The sequence below is a fragment of the Apteryx mantelli genome, chromosome 9, assembly GCF_036417845.1.
Source record: "Apteryx mantelli isolate bAptMan1 chromosome 9, bAptMan1.hap1, whole genome shotgun sequence".
Taxonomy (NCBI): domain Eukaryota; kingdom Metazoa; phylum Chordata; class Aves; order Apterygiformes; family Apterygidae; genus Apteryx; species Apteryx mantelli.
The window spans coordinates 7,796,910-7,814,964 of NC_089986.1; the positions used below are offsets into that span (position 1 = coordinate 7,796,910).

Genomic DNA, 18,055 nt, shown 5'->3' on the forward strand with positions numbered 1-18,055 from the left:
GATTTCACTGTTAGTAAAGTCAATAGCAAGCTCCTATTGATTTTAAAAGAGAAGATTTAGGTCAATAATGAAGACTTTTACACTTCCCCCACACTCCTCCATGTATTCTTTCTTTAGTATTTGGGGATTGGTTGAAGCTATATTTGGCTGCTGGGATTGGATATATTTGAAAGGATCAGTATATGCGTGATTATATACTTCATCCTATTAATAAGATTTGGTTTTGCCCATGCAGTCTAGGGAATATTGATTTTATTTATATTTTTGTTAAAGTTCCCAAAGACTGTGGGTCATAAGAGCACTGCTATTATATTATTTAGTACTACAGTGTTGTTCATTATCCTGTGAAAATTTTACATGTAACTTAAAAATACTTTAAGCTAAAAGTTGTGTCACCCTAGAGCATGACTCAGCTGTGTACTAACAAGTATGAATTTTACCTTGTGGAAGGCATTAAAGCAGATGTTCTCTGCTGGCAGCAGGATTGCTTATTTTTCTTAAAGATGAAAATATTCAGAGGCATCTTATCTTTTTAATAGCAACCACCATCTTTTTCTGTAATTTTTAAAGAAGAAAAGGAGACAATCAAATCAAATGTACTCCAGCTGCCTTTTGTGTTCATCTATGCCAAACGTCATTCATCTGTTCTTAGGCTTACCTCCACTTTCTGATGTGTGCCAGCACATATCATTACAAATCCTGTAAAATTAGTTTCTGCAGCTGTATTCATAAGACTGGAACGACCTCCTCTTCTCTTTTTTCCCTTTTACAGCATATCCAAAAATGAGTATTAAAGATCACTGCTAGTGGACTAACCATGCTGGTTACACACCTGTTTTAAAGCATCTCTGAGATTATCATCGCACTTTCATTTGTTTCTTCAGTAAAGATCATCTGTTGTAGGCTAGCGCAGAGCTGGTCTCTTGGGTGATCATTTAGGACAGGCCTAGCTGCGCTCAGCGGAGAGGTCTGACACACAGAGGGCAGCTGAAGCCCCTTTTATCTGCACTGAAGTCAAAATGTCTTGGGCGGTAAGAACTGCCTAAAAAGCACAGGATCCGTTTACACTTCCCACACCGATACCAAATACAATGCAGCCAGAGAAACGGGCCAGCGAGATACTTTACAGCCACGTATTGACCTGCTTCATCGTGCGGGCCTTTCCCATGCCGTGATCCCATGTACAAGCGTGTGCTTGTTACGGGGCCAATGCATGAACGTTCTGCACACAGGAAATTCCTATTCCTAATTTGAGAGGCTGACCATATCAGGCGTAATACAGCAGACAGAAGACAGACATTAACATCGAGAAAAATAACCATTGGCCACATGAAGTTAAAGCTTTTGAAAGACCTCTCAGACTCTTATCGTCTACTCACTGAAAAAAAGACAGAGAGAGTCACTCTTTTCTCACAGCCTTCAGAGAATGCAGGAAATTATAATTTCAGACAGGTTCAATTTCTATGTCAGACTTGCCAAGAGTATCACAGTAAATTTAAGCAACTTCCTTGCTTCTGTAGTGGTTGAAGATTATCTTTCCAGGATGAAAAACAAAAAAAGACTGTCTTCCTTCAGAAATTTGGTGCAAGCCATTTAAGGTGCAAGAGTCACACCCAAACAGATACTACATTTTGAGAGAAATTTTGTCTAGGGAGCGTTTCGTCATTTAAAGGACTGTGATATAGCCTGTGAAAAAGACCTTGTGTTTTGGAGAAAGACTGAGGGCTAGTCCGCTCTGGGTTGTGTTGCACCTGGTGAGGTTGCGCCAGTGTGTCTGTGAGAATGGAATAAACTGCTTTGGTGTAGCACACTTCACTCTTTTGCAGTATGCCTCTAGGCTAGCAGTTCGCTGTAATGCATCAGCAGTGGCAAGTGACAGAGGCCAAAACCAAAGAGCTGTAAAGGTCTGGTGTAACTTGCAGTGTTCAGTTTGCTTAGCCTCCCACAGGAAAAGAAACTCGGTAAAATGCAAGGAGGTGAGATCTTCCTTTGCTTCCAAGAACCCCAAGGAAAGGCCTCCCTTTCTAGTGGCTCTGGTGAGTTCACTAGTACTAATTCAAAGGATTCGGTACTCTGGGAGGAGTGTTAAAAAGTGCAATAGTAGAAATAGCAGTGCTGAAAAAGCACACCAGAGCTTACACAGCATCACGCACTTTTCTCTGTGTAGGCTTTCAAAATGCCAAAGAAAAAGGATATAGTTATAACTTATATTTAGAACTGATTAAATTCTGCAAATTGTTTACTTTGGTGAAATGAATAGGAATTTCCAAAGGCTAACGACTGGAAAATAGCACTGACCAGGGAAGTTAGTACTACTGCTGTTCTTAAGTAATTCTACCTCACAGTTGCAGCACCTTAGAGTTTAATAAGTTAATGAATTATTGCAGCTGTTTTGTATTGCTTGCAGTATGGCATATTGTTCATAAGTTTAACCTTGAGGTAGTATTACACTTAAAGAAACACAACTTAATTAAGACAGTTAAAAGAGTTGAGCTGTTTCCTAGGTTTTTTTACAGAATGACTGGAGTTATGTGAAGTGTTCATAGAAATCTTTTCAGATTCTGAGGTTTGGGGCTTTTGGGTTTTTGGTTTGTTTTTTCTAAGTCAGCCCTATAGTGCACATTGAATGGATGGATTTTCATTCTGTAAAAGATACTTTGGTTGAAAAAACCCCCCAAATCCACAGCTCTAACACACCTGCAGTAAAAGTGGCCTTGCAGGGGAGCCCTTCCTGGTCCATCCCATCACTTTGATCAGTGTTATATTGCACATTCAGCTATGTTTGGTAGTTGCAACTGGATTGTGGCAGAAACTCAAGCCTAAGACATCCCAAAGAGGAATTGTGAGCCAAAAAATCAGTTCAGGCTGTTTCTGTGGAAGATACTTGCCTGTAATATATAAAGTTTCTGATAAAAAAAAAAAAAAAAAACTGAGGATATAAGCAAGTTTTCAAGCAATTTATGTGACTAGGCACATACCCTCACTACTAAGTGAAAAGTGAATAGTTTTCAAACAAATATATATATCTTCTCTAAGGGAATTCCTGGTCCTTTTAGTCACCTTACCTCTTATCCATTAGTAAAATATGATATTAATGTTAGTATGTGCTGGTCAGCAAAGCGAGAAGCAGTATCCTCTGCTTCATGAATATCACATATACATTAATGTTCACAGTACTGCTGCCCACATAATACGTCTGTATTGGTTAGTTGATGTGAATTCAAGAGAGATGTTTAAGATGAAAATAAATGTGCTCTTAAAATTTAACCATATTACTTACAATTTGCTTATATTGCTCACATTTCTAACTGAATAGGTTCAGTTTAAAGGGCAAATATTCTGTAGATGGCAAATAGCATTTATTAATAGAGGGTGTCAAAGAGAAGTCCTAGCCAAGCCACTTGCAATCCAGAGGGAATACATACTTCTCCCTTAAATTTTATCTCCTGTGCTCTTCCGCTATGCATTGACGTGTTTATACTTTACAATTTAACATTTGCTTTTAGAAAAATAGAAGATGACAATTGACTACCTAGGGATTTGTAACTGGAAACACAGCAAAATTATTATAACACATGCCTAAAAGGGTGGGTAATATTAAAGTCTTAAGTGTTACTGCTTCCAGTAACACAGCCCTTGGAAAACCCCTTTACACATGTCAGACCAGTTTGTGTAAAATGGTTTGTATTATTTTTAGATAAGTTTTTGTTGCTTTGTACCTTCTTGCAGGCAGATGTTTTTTTCTAGCGAGACATTTTGCCCTTATTTTCATCCAGTTACAAAGGTTATTGAGTTATGAAACACTTAGATGCACAAAATGCGTCAGAGGGGAGTTCTGGTTCTCTGTGATATGAAATGGCATGTATGCATCCACCAGCCTGAGCCTACTTTTTTACTAGGTCATCAAGTTTTATAATAAATTTTAGGAAGTCCCTTACATTATGATGAATTCTGTCCTGGCTTTTTTCTCTGCATTAATTTGAATGTTAAAATTAGGTCAGAGCTTAAAATAATTGAATCTGCTAAGATTTTCAAGAAAACGTTTCAACTTTCCCAACTCTATTATTTTATCTCCTCTTCAAAACCACTGATATCATATTGGAAAAAGATTTATCTAAATGGCAAGCATAAATTATTACCCAGGCAGATAAACCCATATAGCATTAAATTTTATTTAAGACAAACTATAGGACCTGCTTGTGATACACTGTGTCTATTTGTCTAAGAGTCATGTAACAGAGAGTTGGTCCAAATGAACTTAATAAATATCTTTCTTAAACTCACAAAAGACCATATTCTCCCTTCCATAATTCTATTAGAGTCTACTGCTTTGGAGTAGATAAAAGAAGAGATAACCTTTCCATTCAGAATATAACATAGCAATTGTGCAGCTGATGATTGGAATATTTCCAGTGGAAGGACTTAATTATGGAACAAAATTAGCTTAATCTGACCTTTTTAGAGAATAATGCAAATATAAGGTTTTTTTGTAAATGCCTTCCTGGAATAACTAAAAAGAGGCATAATTTAGCTCGCTTTTTCTGCAAGAGCAAAAGGTGGTAGCATATGATAGTAGTGTTCTCACAGACATGACAAGTCAAGGGTGTTAAAAAGACAGCATTTGTAGGGAGGGATAATGTATTTTAATAGACTAGCTAATACAGTTGCAAAAACAGACAAGCTTTCAGACACGCAAGCCCTTTTCAGGAAGAGCAGGCTCACCTCTGTGACTCTAAATTGCTAGCTTAATATCTAGTTATTGTAATGATCATGTCCTAGAAATGCCACAGATGGAGAAATAGATTTGATATTTGTTTGTATGGCATCTATATTAATTACATTTGGAAAGCTCCTCGTGGGATAAAGACAAAACATAATGGCACAATCTCTAATTTTATCTAAGTGGTAAAGAGCAATAAGTAGTTGCACCCACTTATATTACCGACCATGTATGTTGCTGTGTTTTAGAGGATTTCTGTATGGGCATTTAGTGAGATGGGTTCAACTGCATGGAGGCATTCCTCACTGAAAAAAAAAAAAAAAACCTGGAACGAAAAGCCTCATCTGTTTTCTCAGTCATATCTCTGATTTCATGACATCTTGAATGCTTCTGAGCCATGCTGATGATACTGCATACAAGGAAAAATGCATGAACAGGTGGTGATATTAACAGGCTTCTTATGGTTCTGAAAAACGAGATAGAAATGTTTCATGTCATGGAAGTCAACATCAATAATCATCCATCTTGTGTAGATGTGGAAGTCGGCCAATGTGGTTCTTGCTGAGGAGGCGTGAGATATTTCTTTTGCATCAGAGCTGTTGCTCTGGACACAAGTCATAATTTGTCTAATATAGATAAATGAGGCAAATATTACTAATACTTCTTTTTTTTTTTCCTTTTCTTTTTTTAATAAACTGAAAGCTCCCCCTTCTGGCACATTTCCTGAACTGAAGGCAAGTTTCCTAGTGTCTGCATTCCCTCTTTTGCTCTCTGTTAAAGATCCTTTTCACAAAGAATTCTTTAATACTAGCATGTTTGTAATTCTCAAGATTTCCCATTTTGGACTGAGCTTTGAGGCTTGATGTGAACTTACTGAACACCAGGGGAGTCTCCTGAAGCTTTATGTACAAATTTCATTTGTTGCTTTTCTGGGCGAAAACTTAGCTGCTTCCCATTTTGCCGCATATTATACAGACTACAGAAGACAACTTTTTCAGAAAGTGCTAGCATTTTTTTCCCTTCAGAGCAATCCCAATGTGTCAGATATAGCCCTACCATCAATTTTCCTAATAAATGTCCTGGAATCACTCTAAGAAATCTGCAGGATCTTTTTAAACCGACACTGCAGCTCTGCCGAGTAGCAGAACCTGCGTGAGCCCAGGGGACCCGCAAGCCAGGGGTGGGGGGAAGCAAAGGGTCTCTTGTTTAGGGCACAGGTTAGGGCACGACTTTAACTGTTCTTGTCTCAGGAATCCGTGTTTCAAGGAACCATTGTCAAATTTTCCCGTAATCCCCTAAATCAGTGCCGTGACCTGTGTGCTTCATCTGGGGAACTGATAAGTCACTGATTTTCCACGGTCACATACTCATGCAAGGAAAGGGGAGGACTGCCCTAGCGTGTGCAGCCGCAGCATCCCGTAGTTCCTGTGGATTCCCAGGTTTTAATTTCCTTACAGTCGCTGGTACCATCCCTCAACTCCAAGCAGGTTAACAAAGGCTAGAGAAACTAGTTAGGAAGCTTCCACTAGATTTGCTATCGTAGATTCAAAGACATCCTCTATCAGTGTCTTTAAAAAAATGTTGGGTGGGGGCGAGAGCATTTTAGGGGAGCATGAAGGCAGAGGAATGAATGTTTCTGGTGCGGGAAGGAATGTATTAGGTCCATTTTTTCACTTGGACAGGCACACCAGCCCTTCTGTCTATATAGAAGGAAGTGAGAGATAGCAAAGGCGGGTGGAATAAAATCCTCTCAACTCACTACTGAGTTGTAATAGTAAAATGAGATTGAATTAATTATATTTATGACTTCCTTGGTGGGCTTTCTGTGAACATCTAAGGTCATCAAGATTGTATTTTCCTCTACAGCAGTGATGATACTTTGCTTTTTTATGCAGTTAAGCAGTAAATGTGGCAGTTTTTAGTTGTGAACTCGTGGTTGTTTTAAAGTCCAGTAGCAGAATAACAATTTACTACAGCTACACTGAACGAAGTATGCCTATTAGATTTGGTACATTAGGTCTGAAAGTGGGAGAATTGCTGGCCTGGCACCTTGTGCTGCTGGCCTGATTCCTCTCCATGGAAACAAAAATTGGGCTTGACCTATACAAACAAAGCTGCTTGCCCTAAATGTAGCATAGCTCGACTATGTGGGCAGCAAGGCCAATTAGGTTTCCGAGCAGTCTACAGTAGAGAAAGTCTGTTGGTCTAAATGTCTACACATTCGACAGAATACCAGATGTAAGCTTTCCATCTGACGTTAAATCAGAATAATAAAGTAACAAATGACATCTGCATTTTATACATAGATACAGGTACACACATGCACCTAGCTATATATCTTGTTAAATTCTTACAGTATGTATGTATGTGCACATGTGTACTTCTTCTTAGAAATAGCTCAAAAGCTGCTTTTACTGTCATAATGAAACAGTAGGAGTCCTATGAGAGCAATTTTGTTTTTTTCTGAAAAATTACTATAAACTTTTCTTTTCAGTAGCTTGTCTGCACCGAAGAAAGTTAAATCAATGCAACTTAAACTAGAATAGAAGACCCATTAATATCTAATTAATGTGGAGATAATTGTTTGAAGGGTTGCATTTCTGTGCAAAACATGTACTGAAAAACAGTCGCATTGCTGATTTAGTGAGTGCTAAATGAGTTTCATATGCAAATGGAGGCAGTGGGTTTCTTCATAATGCTGGTATTGTTTAAACATTTATTTATTAAGCTGAGAAAACTGGAAATGTCAGCCAATGGGATCCAAAAGCAAAGCAAAGCAATGTCTTTTATCAACAGAGACTTTCTCCAAAGTTTTTATTGTCCACCTTTTAGAGTCAGCAGGCTCTAATGACAAGAGTAACAGCAATAATAAATACCAGGGTGCTGCTGCAAGTAAAGCGTAAAATGACCGTTCCTGTACCTGACGCGTTTCACTGTTTTTCTTCCCAGATCAATAAAGGGCAACAATTCTCGTGCTTCCTCATTTACCTCTGAGCTCTTATCTTTTTGATGCTAAAGAGTCACTGGAGCAGCTTAAATTACCTTTATCCTTTTAATGTAGATTCAATTAACTGAGGTTAATGGATACGAGCTGGAGTCCAGGGAATTGAAGAGCTGCTCACGTTGTTCAGCCTAGCCCGTCCTGTGACATGAGCTGAATTTTTGGCGGGAGCAGCAGCAAAGCCAATGGGGGAAAAAAGGAAAGGAAGTGTTGTGGTGAATTAAGGAGCATCTTCCCCAAACACAATGTATAGAAAAAATGGACCGGTCGCCTATCAGGCACATGCAGAGCTCATGGCTGCATAGTGGGCTGCATAGAAGTACAGGACTGCAGTACAAAGTTCACCAAATCATTTACAAAAATGTCTGTAGCACATCTGTTTGCCAAACATTTACTCTTAAACTTAGTGCAATCAACACAAAATCTTTGGGAGTTACTAGGTTGTGTCCTGTTCCATACTGAGATGAGTACTTGGCCTGTGATGGTTCCTTATCTTCCCTACATATTAATATCGTGGCCAAAAGAGTGAACACTGAAAGATTTATTCTAGGAAGAGTGCAAAATTGCAAATTGTTGCCCAGTGAATACAGAAAATGATGTAGTTACATGATACTTAACTCCATATAGTTTTGGAGTATTACTTAGAAGATTGCAACAAGATTAGTCAGAAGAACAGTTGCTAACCCTTTCTTTTTTATTTACATTCACAGGATTTTTGAGCACTGGGGACCAAGCAGCAAAAGGAAACTACGGCCTCCTTGATCTAATTCAAGCTTTGCGATGGACTAGTGAAAATATTGGGTTCTTTGGTGGTGACCCATTAAGAATAACTGTTTTTGGATCTGGTGCAGGCGGTTCATGCGTCAATCTGTTGACTTTATCCCATTATTCTGAAGGTAACCGTTGGAGCAATTCAACCAAAGGTATTATGCAGGTTGCAAATTTTGACAATTTTGGTGTCTGCATGCCACCGCCATTAGTACTATGTGATGCTCTGTATATTCTCTTTGTTCCTATGAACTGTTGAGTTCAGCTCAATATTAAGCAAACTTTTTAAAGGCTGTACTAGCTGCCTTCTCCCTCAGCTCTTCTATGCATGTTTAAATTTTGGGTCACTTTCTTCTTTTTCCTATGGAGCTTTGTAGAAACACTTTATAGCAGACTTCTGAACAGCGTTTGCTCGGTGCACCATTTTTGTCTCTTTTCTTTCCTACCTAAGGGTGTCCTCTTTGGAAAACCAGTCAGTCATGCTCACAGTAGATGAGGTCATCTATATTCAGTCAGTCATGAAAGGCATGTTTAGTTTATCATGAGGAGCAGAATTTATAGAAAGCTAAAATGACACAGTTTCTCTTTTCAGGCTAACAGCTGAAAAACTTAAAACTATTATCTTGTGTGAAGGAAACGAGTGCCTAGTTCAGAAATCTTTTGTCTGAAACTGCATGGATTTCACTTGCTGTCATCTAATAAAAGAATGGTTGAATGTTTTGCATGCATGATCCAAAATTGTCAAAGCATCCAAGTTGCAAATGGATTTTCTTCTATGTTTTTTACTATTCCTTAACTAACACCTTTTCTCTCTAGTTAAGGCAGACAGCAGGAAATTAAAAACATGCTGTTTGAGGCCCAAGAAATTTTTCCTGTGATTTTGGCACCAGTTCCATACAGTTTTTCTCATTTGCATGGCTCTTGCTTATTGATCACATTATTTTTGTCTCACTGTTTTCACATGTTTTTATCTGTATTGTTTAGTTTTACCAGGGACGTCATACTGTGTCCTATGCATAAGAACCTCCACTGATTTATATTGCTGTATCTCTATGGGGGTCTAATTGGCCAGTCATAAAAAAAAAATTTCACTGACATTAAAAGAGTTGCATTTACCCAAAGCCCTGATCAATGGAAAGATTTTCATGGAATGTCAGTTTGTTTAGATCAGACCTTATACTATTTTAAATGAGAGAAGAATCTAGCTTTTACATAAAAGTTCTAGTGGAAAATAGTCAGACCATGGTTTAAATTTAAATATCTGCCTGCTGTGAAATATGACATATTTATAAACTGGCCTGTAAGAACAAGCTGTAAGCATGATGTTCATTACACTATGTAACCTGAGGATCACACTGCACAACTGGTTTGTCCTCAAAACTCACAAAAAGTAAATTTTTCATACAGGATTTAGCTTAGGGCTGAACAATGAGACCTGGTTTCTCCTCCCTTATCTCTTACTTGATCTTGAGCTTATTGACATAGCCTGACCTTAGTGTGATATGCGAATATCTACAATATCTGGACAGTCACAGGCTGCCTCATATCAGCAAACTTTACTCTGTTATATTCTAACATGTCTATAATTCTGTCAGGAGCCGAATTTGTTTGGGTGACTGTTTGGTTGCCAACATAATGGTTCAAAGTGGTTCAAAGGATCTGGAGGAGCTTTGGCAGGGGAGGGTTTCTAAAGATGTGTGCTTAAGATCTAATTGTAAAAGTAATATTTTCAGGGTTTCTTTTATGAAAAAAGCAAAAACATTTCATTTAATTTTGGATTAAACAAAACAGTGTGCTGCACATACTTGTGTTCAATCTGGTAGTCGTTTGACCCATCATTTAAAAAATTATTAAAATAAAAATTGGTCAGCTCCAAATAAGAAATGTTCTTTCAAATTTTCAACTGTGTTGAAATATCTTAACATTTTCACAAAACTTTTGAGTCAAATTATTAACCAGACTTTTTGGTAAGCTGTAATATCAGATGCTGTCTTTGCTTCCCTCACTTCCCATTGAAAAGATCTCTTGGTAGTTGAGAGGAAGCATTCAGCCTACTTCAAGATGGTGCTGTTCATAGCTAGCCATCTGCAAGTGGGCAGAACAGCACTTGTCTTTAGAAAGTGCTCTGAAAATGTGGATGAATAAATCCAAATTATTATTATTTACTTTGGTGAGGCTCTGAATAGGAGCCACAAAGTGATACGGCCCACTGAGCGTTTAAATCTTCTTTACATCAGTCTGAAGCCCATAAGCTATAATAATCATCTACATGATCAGATAAAAATGTAGTTCCCCTTCCTGTATGATACCAGTTTCTGCCAGGAATTACGTGACAGAATGAAAACAATTTTTCATACTGTTGCTCATTGTTCAGCAAATGGTTTGAGAGGAGAGATATTTTCTTGAGTATTCTTCAAGAGAAGGAATGGTGTTTTGGTTCATTTACTAAGATTACTTTATGGCCAGTGGACTTGACCACTTTTAACTTAATCCAACATTTAATGTTTATGTAGCACTTAGCAAGCCATAGTGTTTATATCAGCATTTTCCTAATTTGTGGCTTGCTCCTTCTGTCCTTATTCAGAATTATTTAATAAAGCAATAAAAATAGATTTACACAATATGCAAAAAAGAAACATTATGAAGTATTATGAAATACATCTTTGTGAAAATTCAACTTTTTCATTTTGTTACATTTATTACAATGCCTAGATCCTCTGTGGTAATTCCACTGACTTTGAGCTGCTAAATATCTGACCTTGCAGACATGCACACAATTTTTAATTGCCCTATATCTCAAGTTATTTCTTATTTTTTGCTCATACATTGCAAGGAAATAATATCTTAGATATGATTCTTCTCACAAGTTTAGGGAGAGGCTTGAGTTTACATATTTCAGTCCCTACACCTATCTGATTTTGAAACTTTGGGATTTGGCCCTAATACAGTCTATAATGATTTTAAAACTCCTCAGAAATTTGTAAAATGTTTCCTGCCAGCAATTAATTCTAACTAACTTCTGAGTATGCAGAGGCTGATAGTGCAGTAGAATCTGTCAAGGCACATCTCTGACATCATTTAGAGACTGTGGAAGTTTTTTGATTTATAGTAAGATGTTGTTAAGCAAACTAAAGGACATGTTTTGCATTACTGGAATCAAATTCTGAGGTAAAGTGAGCACCTTAACACCCTTTCCTTTGGTGGGAGTTTCCAGCTATTCATCTAGCATTGGACCAAAGATACAAAGATACATCCTTAGCAAAACTGAATAGGTGGGGCCAGATCCTTCTTCCAGTTCTTGAATAGCTGCACTGAAGTTAATGGAATTGCTCCAGTTATCTATCAGCATAAGTAAAATAAAATTTTGACCCATATATCTCATATTAGTACAACTTACCTATGCTATTGACCATTTTGTGCTACCCACAGTGAGCTACAGGAGGTACGGTCCAGTACAAAATATTTTCCTGCGATTAGTGCAAAATACGTACAACTGAAATGAACTGAATGCACTTCCATGAAATGCAAAAAATTAGAAAGGCCACAGGTGCTTAAATATACTCCGAGCTTCTGTTGACTGACACTAGAGATCAGCATTATAGGAGAGTGATTTTTCTCCTTTTTGCTGCACAAGGTTTAGATTTAAAATCCCTTTTGGAGCTGGAACTATCCTCATCAAAAACAGCGGAAAACAGCAAAGAAGGACCAACACAGAAGAGAGCACAAGAAGTATGAGAACTGGGGTGGAGACTTGATTGCATTAAATTCATTGGAAAAAGAATTGATTGACTACAAGGCAGGGAGGCTTTCACTCATGATGTGCTCAAGAATACTTACAGAAAGGAGAGGAAAAGTCAATTTAAACAAATTTTGTTATTTCTGTGAGTGGAGTTCCTGGTCCAGAGTGCTAGTTAAACTAGCATAAATTATGCAGGGATGCGACGAGGAAGGCTAAGGCCCGTTTGGAATTAAATCTGGCTAGAGATGTCAAGGACAACAAGAAGGGCTTCTTCAAATACATCAGCAGCAAGAGGAAGACTAGGGAAAATGTGGGCCCTTTGCTGAATGGAGTGGGTGCCCTGGTGACGAAGGATGCAGAGAAGGCAGAGTTACTGAATGCCTTCTTTGCTTCAGTCTTTACTGGTCAGGCCAGCCCTCAGGAACCCCAGACCCTGGAGGCAAGAGAGAAAGTCTGGAGAGAGGAAGACTTTCCCTTGGTGGAGGAGGAGTGGGTTAGAGATCATTTAAGCAAACTTGACACCCACAAATCCATGGGCCCTGATGGGATGCACCCACGAGTGCTGAGGGAGCTGGCGGATGTTATTGCTAAGCCACTCTCCATCATCTTTGAAAGGTCCTGGAGAACAGGAGAGGTGCCCGAGGACTGGAAGAAAGCCAATGTCACCCCAGTCTTCAAAAAGGGCAAGAAGGAGTATGCAGGGAACTACAGGCCAGTCAGCCTCACCTCCATCCCTGGAAAGGTGATGGAGCAGCTCATCCTGGAAGCCATCTCCACGCATGTGGAGGAAAAGAAGGTGATCAGGAGTAGTCAGCATGGCTTCACCAAGGGGAAATCATGCCTAACCAATCTGATAGCCTTCTATGATGGAATGACTGGCTGGGTAGATGAGGGGAGAGCAGTGGATGTTGTCTACCTAGACTTCAGCAAGGCTTTTGACACTGTCTCCCATAGCATCCTCATAGACAAGCTCAGGAAGTGTGGGTTAGATGAGTGGACAGTGAGGTGGATTGAGACCTGGCTGAATGGCAGAGCTCAGAGAGTTGTGATCAGTGGCACAGAGTCTAGATGGAGGCCTGTAGCTAGCGGTGTCCCCCAGGGGTCAGTACTGGGTCCAGTCTTGTTCAACTTCTTCATCAATGACCTGGATGAAGGGACAGAGTGCACACTCAGCAAGTTTGCTGATGATACAAAACTGGGAGGAGTGGCCGATACGCCAGAGGGCTGTGCTGCCATTCAAAGAGACTTGGACAGGCTGGAGAGGTGGGCGGAGAGGAACCTCATGAAGTTCAACAAAGGGAAGTGCAGGGTCCTGCACCTGGGGAGGAATAACCCCATGCACCAGTACAGGCTGGGGGTTGACCTGCTGGAAAGCAGCTCTGCTGAGAAGGACCTGGGAGTGCTGGTGGACACCAAGTTAAGTATGAGGCAGCAATGTGCCCTTGTGGCCAAGAAGGCCAATGGTATCCTGGGCTGCCTCAGAAAGAGTGTTGCCAGCAGGTCGAGGGAAGTGATTCTCCCCCTCTACTCAGCCCTGGTGAGGCCACATCTGGAGTACTGCGTCCAGTTCTGGGCTCCCCAGTACAAGAGGGATGTGGCACTACTGGAGCAAGTCCAGCGAAGGGCCACAAAGATGATTAGGGGACTGGAGCATCTCTCTTATGAGGAAAGGCTGAGAGAGCTTGGCCTGTTTAGCTTGGAGAAGAGAAGGCTGAGAGGAGATCTTATCAATGTGTACAAGTATCTGAAGGGAGGGTGTCGAGAGGATGGGGCCAGGCTCTTTTCAGTGGTGCCGAGCGACAGGACGCGTGGCAATGGGCACAAACTGAAACACAGACACTTCCATCTTAACATGAGGAAAAACTTTTTCACTGTGAGGGTGACAGAGCACTGGAACAGGTTGCCCCGAGAGGTGGTGGAGTCTCCTTCTCTGGAGATATTCAAAATGCGCCTGGATGCAATCCTGTGCAATGTGCTATAGGTGACCCTGCTTGAGCAGGGGGGTTGGACTAGATGATCTCCAGAGGTCCCTTCCAACCTCAAGCATTCTGTGATTCTGTGATTCTGTGAAATTCAAATTAATTGCACAGAAGTCTTTGAGATTTGCTACAGGTTTATGTGCAGAGCCAGATCACACTCTCTCTCCTAAATGAATACCTGAGCATATGTTTAAATCTCTGAATAACAAGGCTAAACAGTCAGTGTAAAATAAAGCTCTTCTTTTTTAATGCGTGATCACCAAAACCTTCATTAAACAAAGACTCTTTCTAAGAAAGGGTCTTGACTCTTAGATAAATTACTTATAAATTTAATACCTGCCTCCTACTTTGTCATCCACAACATAAACTTTACTATAATATCAAATACAAAAGCACTGCACCTCTCAAGTCAAGTTTAATCCCAAACAGAACAGACAAAAGCAGTATATCTGGTTAATTTAAAACATAGTCATATGCATGCATGCTGCTGATGGCTTGAACAATATCCAGAAATTCAGAGACTTGTTGGCTTTTCCTCCAAACTATTAATTATTTTTAATGGTAGGATTTTTTTTTTTGAAAGCTAATAGTATTATCCTACATGAGATAATACGACTTCTTTTCTTCCTGAGTTCATTCTGAAAGTCCGATCCTCAGCTGGACTATACAGCGGTAGACTCATTTGCTTCAATTTCTGCACATATCGCATTTCTTTTGTATACATTACCTGTAGATACAATGACAGATATCACCATCTTGTGTATTTATCTATTACTAAGGGTTTTTTTTTTCAAGTATCTCTTTTGTTAAAAGTTTTCTATTGTTTCAAAAAACTGTCTGAATCTTTTACGGATGTAGCTCTTCAAGGTCATTTCAGTCATTTTAAAATATTTCTCCCCACAGGACTTTTTCAAAGGGCAATAGCTCAAAGTGGAACAGCTCTCTCCAGCTGGGCAGTTAGTTTTCAACCTGCAAAATACGCCAGGATGTTGGCTACAAAAGTTGGTTGCAACATGTCAGACACTGTAGAGTTGGTAGAATGTCTACAGAAGAAGCCTTATAGAGAACTCGTTGACCAGGACATTCAACCAGCAAGATACCATATAGCCTTTGGACCAGTAATTGATGGTGATGTGATACCAGATGATCCTCAGATATTGATGGAACAAGGAGAATTTCTCAATTACGACATAATGTTGGGAGTTAACCAAGGAGAAGGGTTAAAATTCGTTGAAAATATTGTGGATAGCGAAGATGGCATATCAGCTAGTGATTTTGACTTTGCAGTTTCTAATTTTGTTGATAACTTATATGGATACCCTGAAGGAAAAGATATATTGAGGGAAACTATTAAATTTATGTACACGGACTGGGCAGATCGACACAATCCTGAGACCAGAAGGAAAACATTGCTGGCTTTGTTTACTGATCACCAGTGGGTTGCACCAGCAGTGGCTACAGCAGATCTTCACTCAAATTTTGGGTCGCCTACATATTTCTATGCCTTCTACCACCATTGCCAGACAGATCAGGTACCTGCATGGGCAGATGCAGCTCATGGAGATGAGGTTCCTTATGTACTAGGAATTCCCATGATTGGTCCTACTGAATTATTTCCTTGTAATTTCTCCAAAAATGATGTCATGCTAAGTGCAGTGGTGATGACATACTGGACAAACTTTGCAAAAACTGGGTGAGTACCAGATAAATAATCTTGTATACCAACTCGGGACCTAACTATGCAGTGCTTTCCCTTGGTTATCTCCCTTGGGAATACTTCTGTACTTGCATGCACAAGAATTGGGCTGGACATTTATGTTCTTTGTAATGTCCCTCAGCTCACTTGCACATTCTAGCAAAAAGAGGGAAAAAATATCTTTGTGACCACTCTTCATGAAGTAATTCAAAAATTACTCTCCACCTAAAAATAATTAAGGGATCCCCTGAAAAGTGCAAAACTGAGCATTTAGCATATATGTGTGGTTACAAATGCTTACATTGGTAATTAACTTTACTCCAGTACTGATGATATTTTGATCCCATAAAATAGGAAATGACACAAATATTGCATCAAACATAATATAGATTATTTTGATCATGTATTCTGTTTTAAAATGATACTTCTGACTAAAACATGTGACTCAGAACTTGAGAAGTATTGACATTTTCAGCAATTTTCTGGTAGTTCAAAACTAGCTTTCACTGGTAGTTCAAAACAATTTTCTGCCTTCAGCCATTGGACTATGTTCTAAGTCATTATGTGTTTTCCTGAGTTATGCACTGCTGTGGTCTTTCAACTCTGGAAGGCCACAGATACTGCATATGAACTGAAACACTGAGCTTTAAGCTACTAAAAAAGAAAAAAGCTTAATGGCCTCTCACACTGGTCTCTCAGAGACATTTGTCCACATCACCACACCACTGGCAATCTGTCCTCAGCAGTAAAAGATTTCAGTGTGAGAGCTACTGCCATTTGGGGAACTAAGGAAGTTGCTGAAGTCAAAGTAAAAGGAAGTTGTGTATGTGTATAATGTTTTCTAAGCAATGTTATTAAGGCCTCTAATTTTAGGAAACAGAATCTGCATCTTTCAAAGGCAGATTGAAATATTAAGTATAAAATGTTAATTTTATAATTCCTTTTGAAATACTGTGTAACATTTCAGATTTTCTTTTTCTTAGTGACCCAAATCAACCAGTGCCACAGGATACGAAATTCATTCATACAAAACCAAATCGTTTTGAAGAAGTAGCATGGACCAGATATTCTCAGAAAGACCAGCTGTATCTTCACATTGGATTAAAACCACGAGTGAAAGAACATTATAGGGCCAATAAAGTGAACCTTTGGTTGGAACTGGTACCTCATCTGCACAATCTTAACGACATTTCACAGTATACCTCTACCACAACTAAAGTGCCATCAACTGATAATACTTTCAGACCAACAAGGAAAAATTCTGTTTCTGTTACTTCAGCCTTTCCTACAGCCAAACAAGATGATCCCAAGCAACAGCCGAGCCCATTTTCAGTGGATCAAAGGGACTATTCAACAGAATTGAGTGTTACCATTGCAGTTGGTGCATCTTTGCTATTCCTGAACATTTTGGCCTTTGCAGCACTGTACTACAAAAAAGACAAGCGGAGACATGATGTTCATAGGAGATGTAGCCCACAACGTACTACTACCAATGATCTTACCCATGCACAAGAAGAGGAGATAATGTCCCTCCAGATGAAGCACACTGACTTGGATCATGAATGTGAGTCCATCCATCCACATGAGGTGGTTCTTAGGACCGCCTGTCCCCCAGACTACACGCTAGCTATGAGAAGGTCTCCTGATGATATTCCCTTAATGACACCCAACACCATCACAATGATTCCCAACACTATACCAGGGATTCAGCCCCTACACACATTCAATACATTTACTGGAGGACAGAACAATACTCTGCCCCATCCTCATCCCCACCCCCATTCACACTCAACAACCAGGGTATAGCCAGACAAGACGAAACAAACTTTATTTTTTGATGGATTACAGTAGGTGATATTACTGAAGATTACTTGGCTTTCAACCTACAAGACTCTTACTATTTAAATATGGAGGAATATTATGTGAATATACATATCAAGAACTTTTGGGGTTTTGAAAAAAGTGAATTGTACATATATCAAATGAACTTAAGAAACAAACAAACAAAAAAAACGACAAAAAAACAAAAACCCAACTGTTTGCAATTGCTTGAAGCAGTTGTCCTGAATGATACTTTTTCATTCACATTCAAGTATTAATTTTTTGAAGATTTAAGTTACATAATGGAATTAGGCATGTGCAACACAAACAG

General features: G+C 39.2%; 1 protein-coding gene across 1 annotated transcript in view; it reads left to right on the forward strand.

The window, feature by feature from the left end:
* The window catches only part of NLGN1 (neuroligin 1), a 315,250-nt gene extending 297,541 nt beyond the window's left edge, over window positions 1-17,709 (forward strand). Inside the window, exons 5-7 of the mRNA XM_013945211.1 lie at window positions 8,432-8,644; window positions 15,111-15,900; window positions 16,887-17,709. Of these exons, the coding sequence (XP_013800665.1) occupies window positions 8,432-8,644; window positions 15,111-15,900; window positions 16,887-17,709 (1,826 nt within the window). The remainder of the gene's footprint in view (window positions 1-8,431; window positions 8,645-15,110; window positions 15,901-16,886) is intronic.
* Window positions 17,710-18,055: the final 346 nt, after the last annotated feature.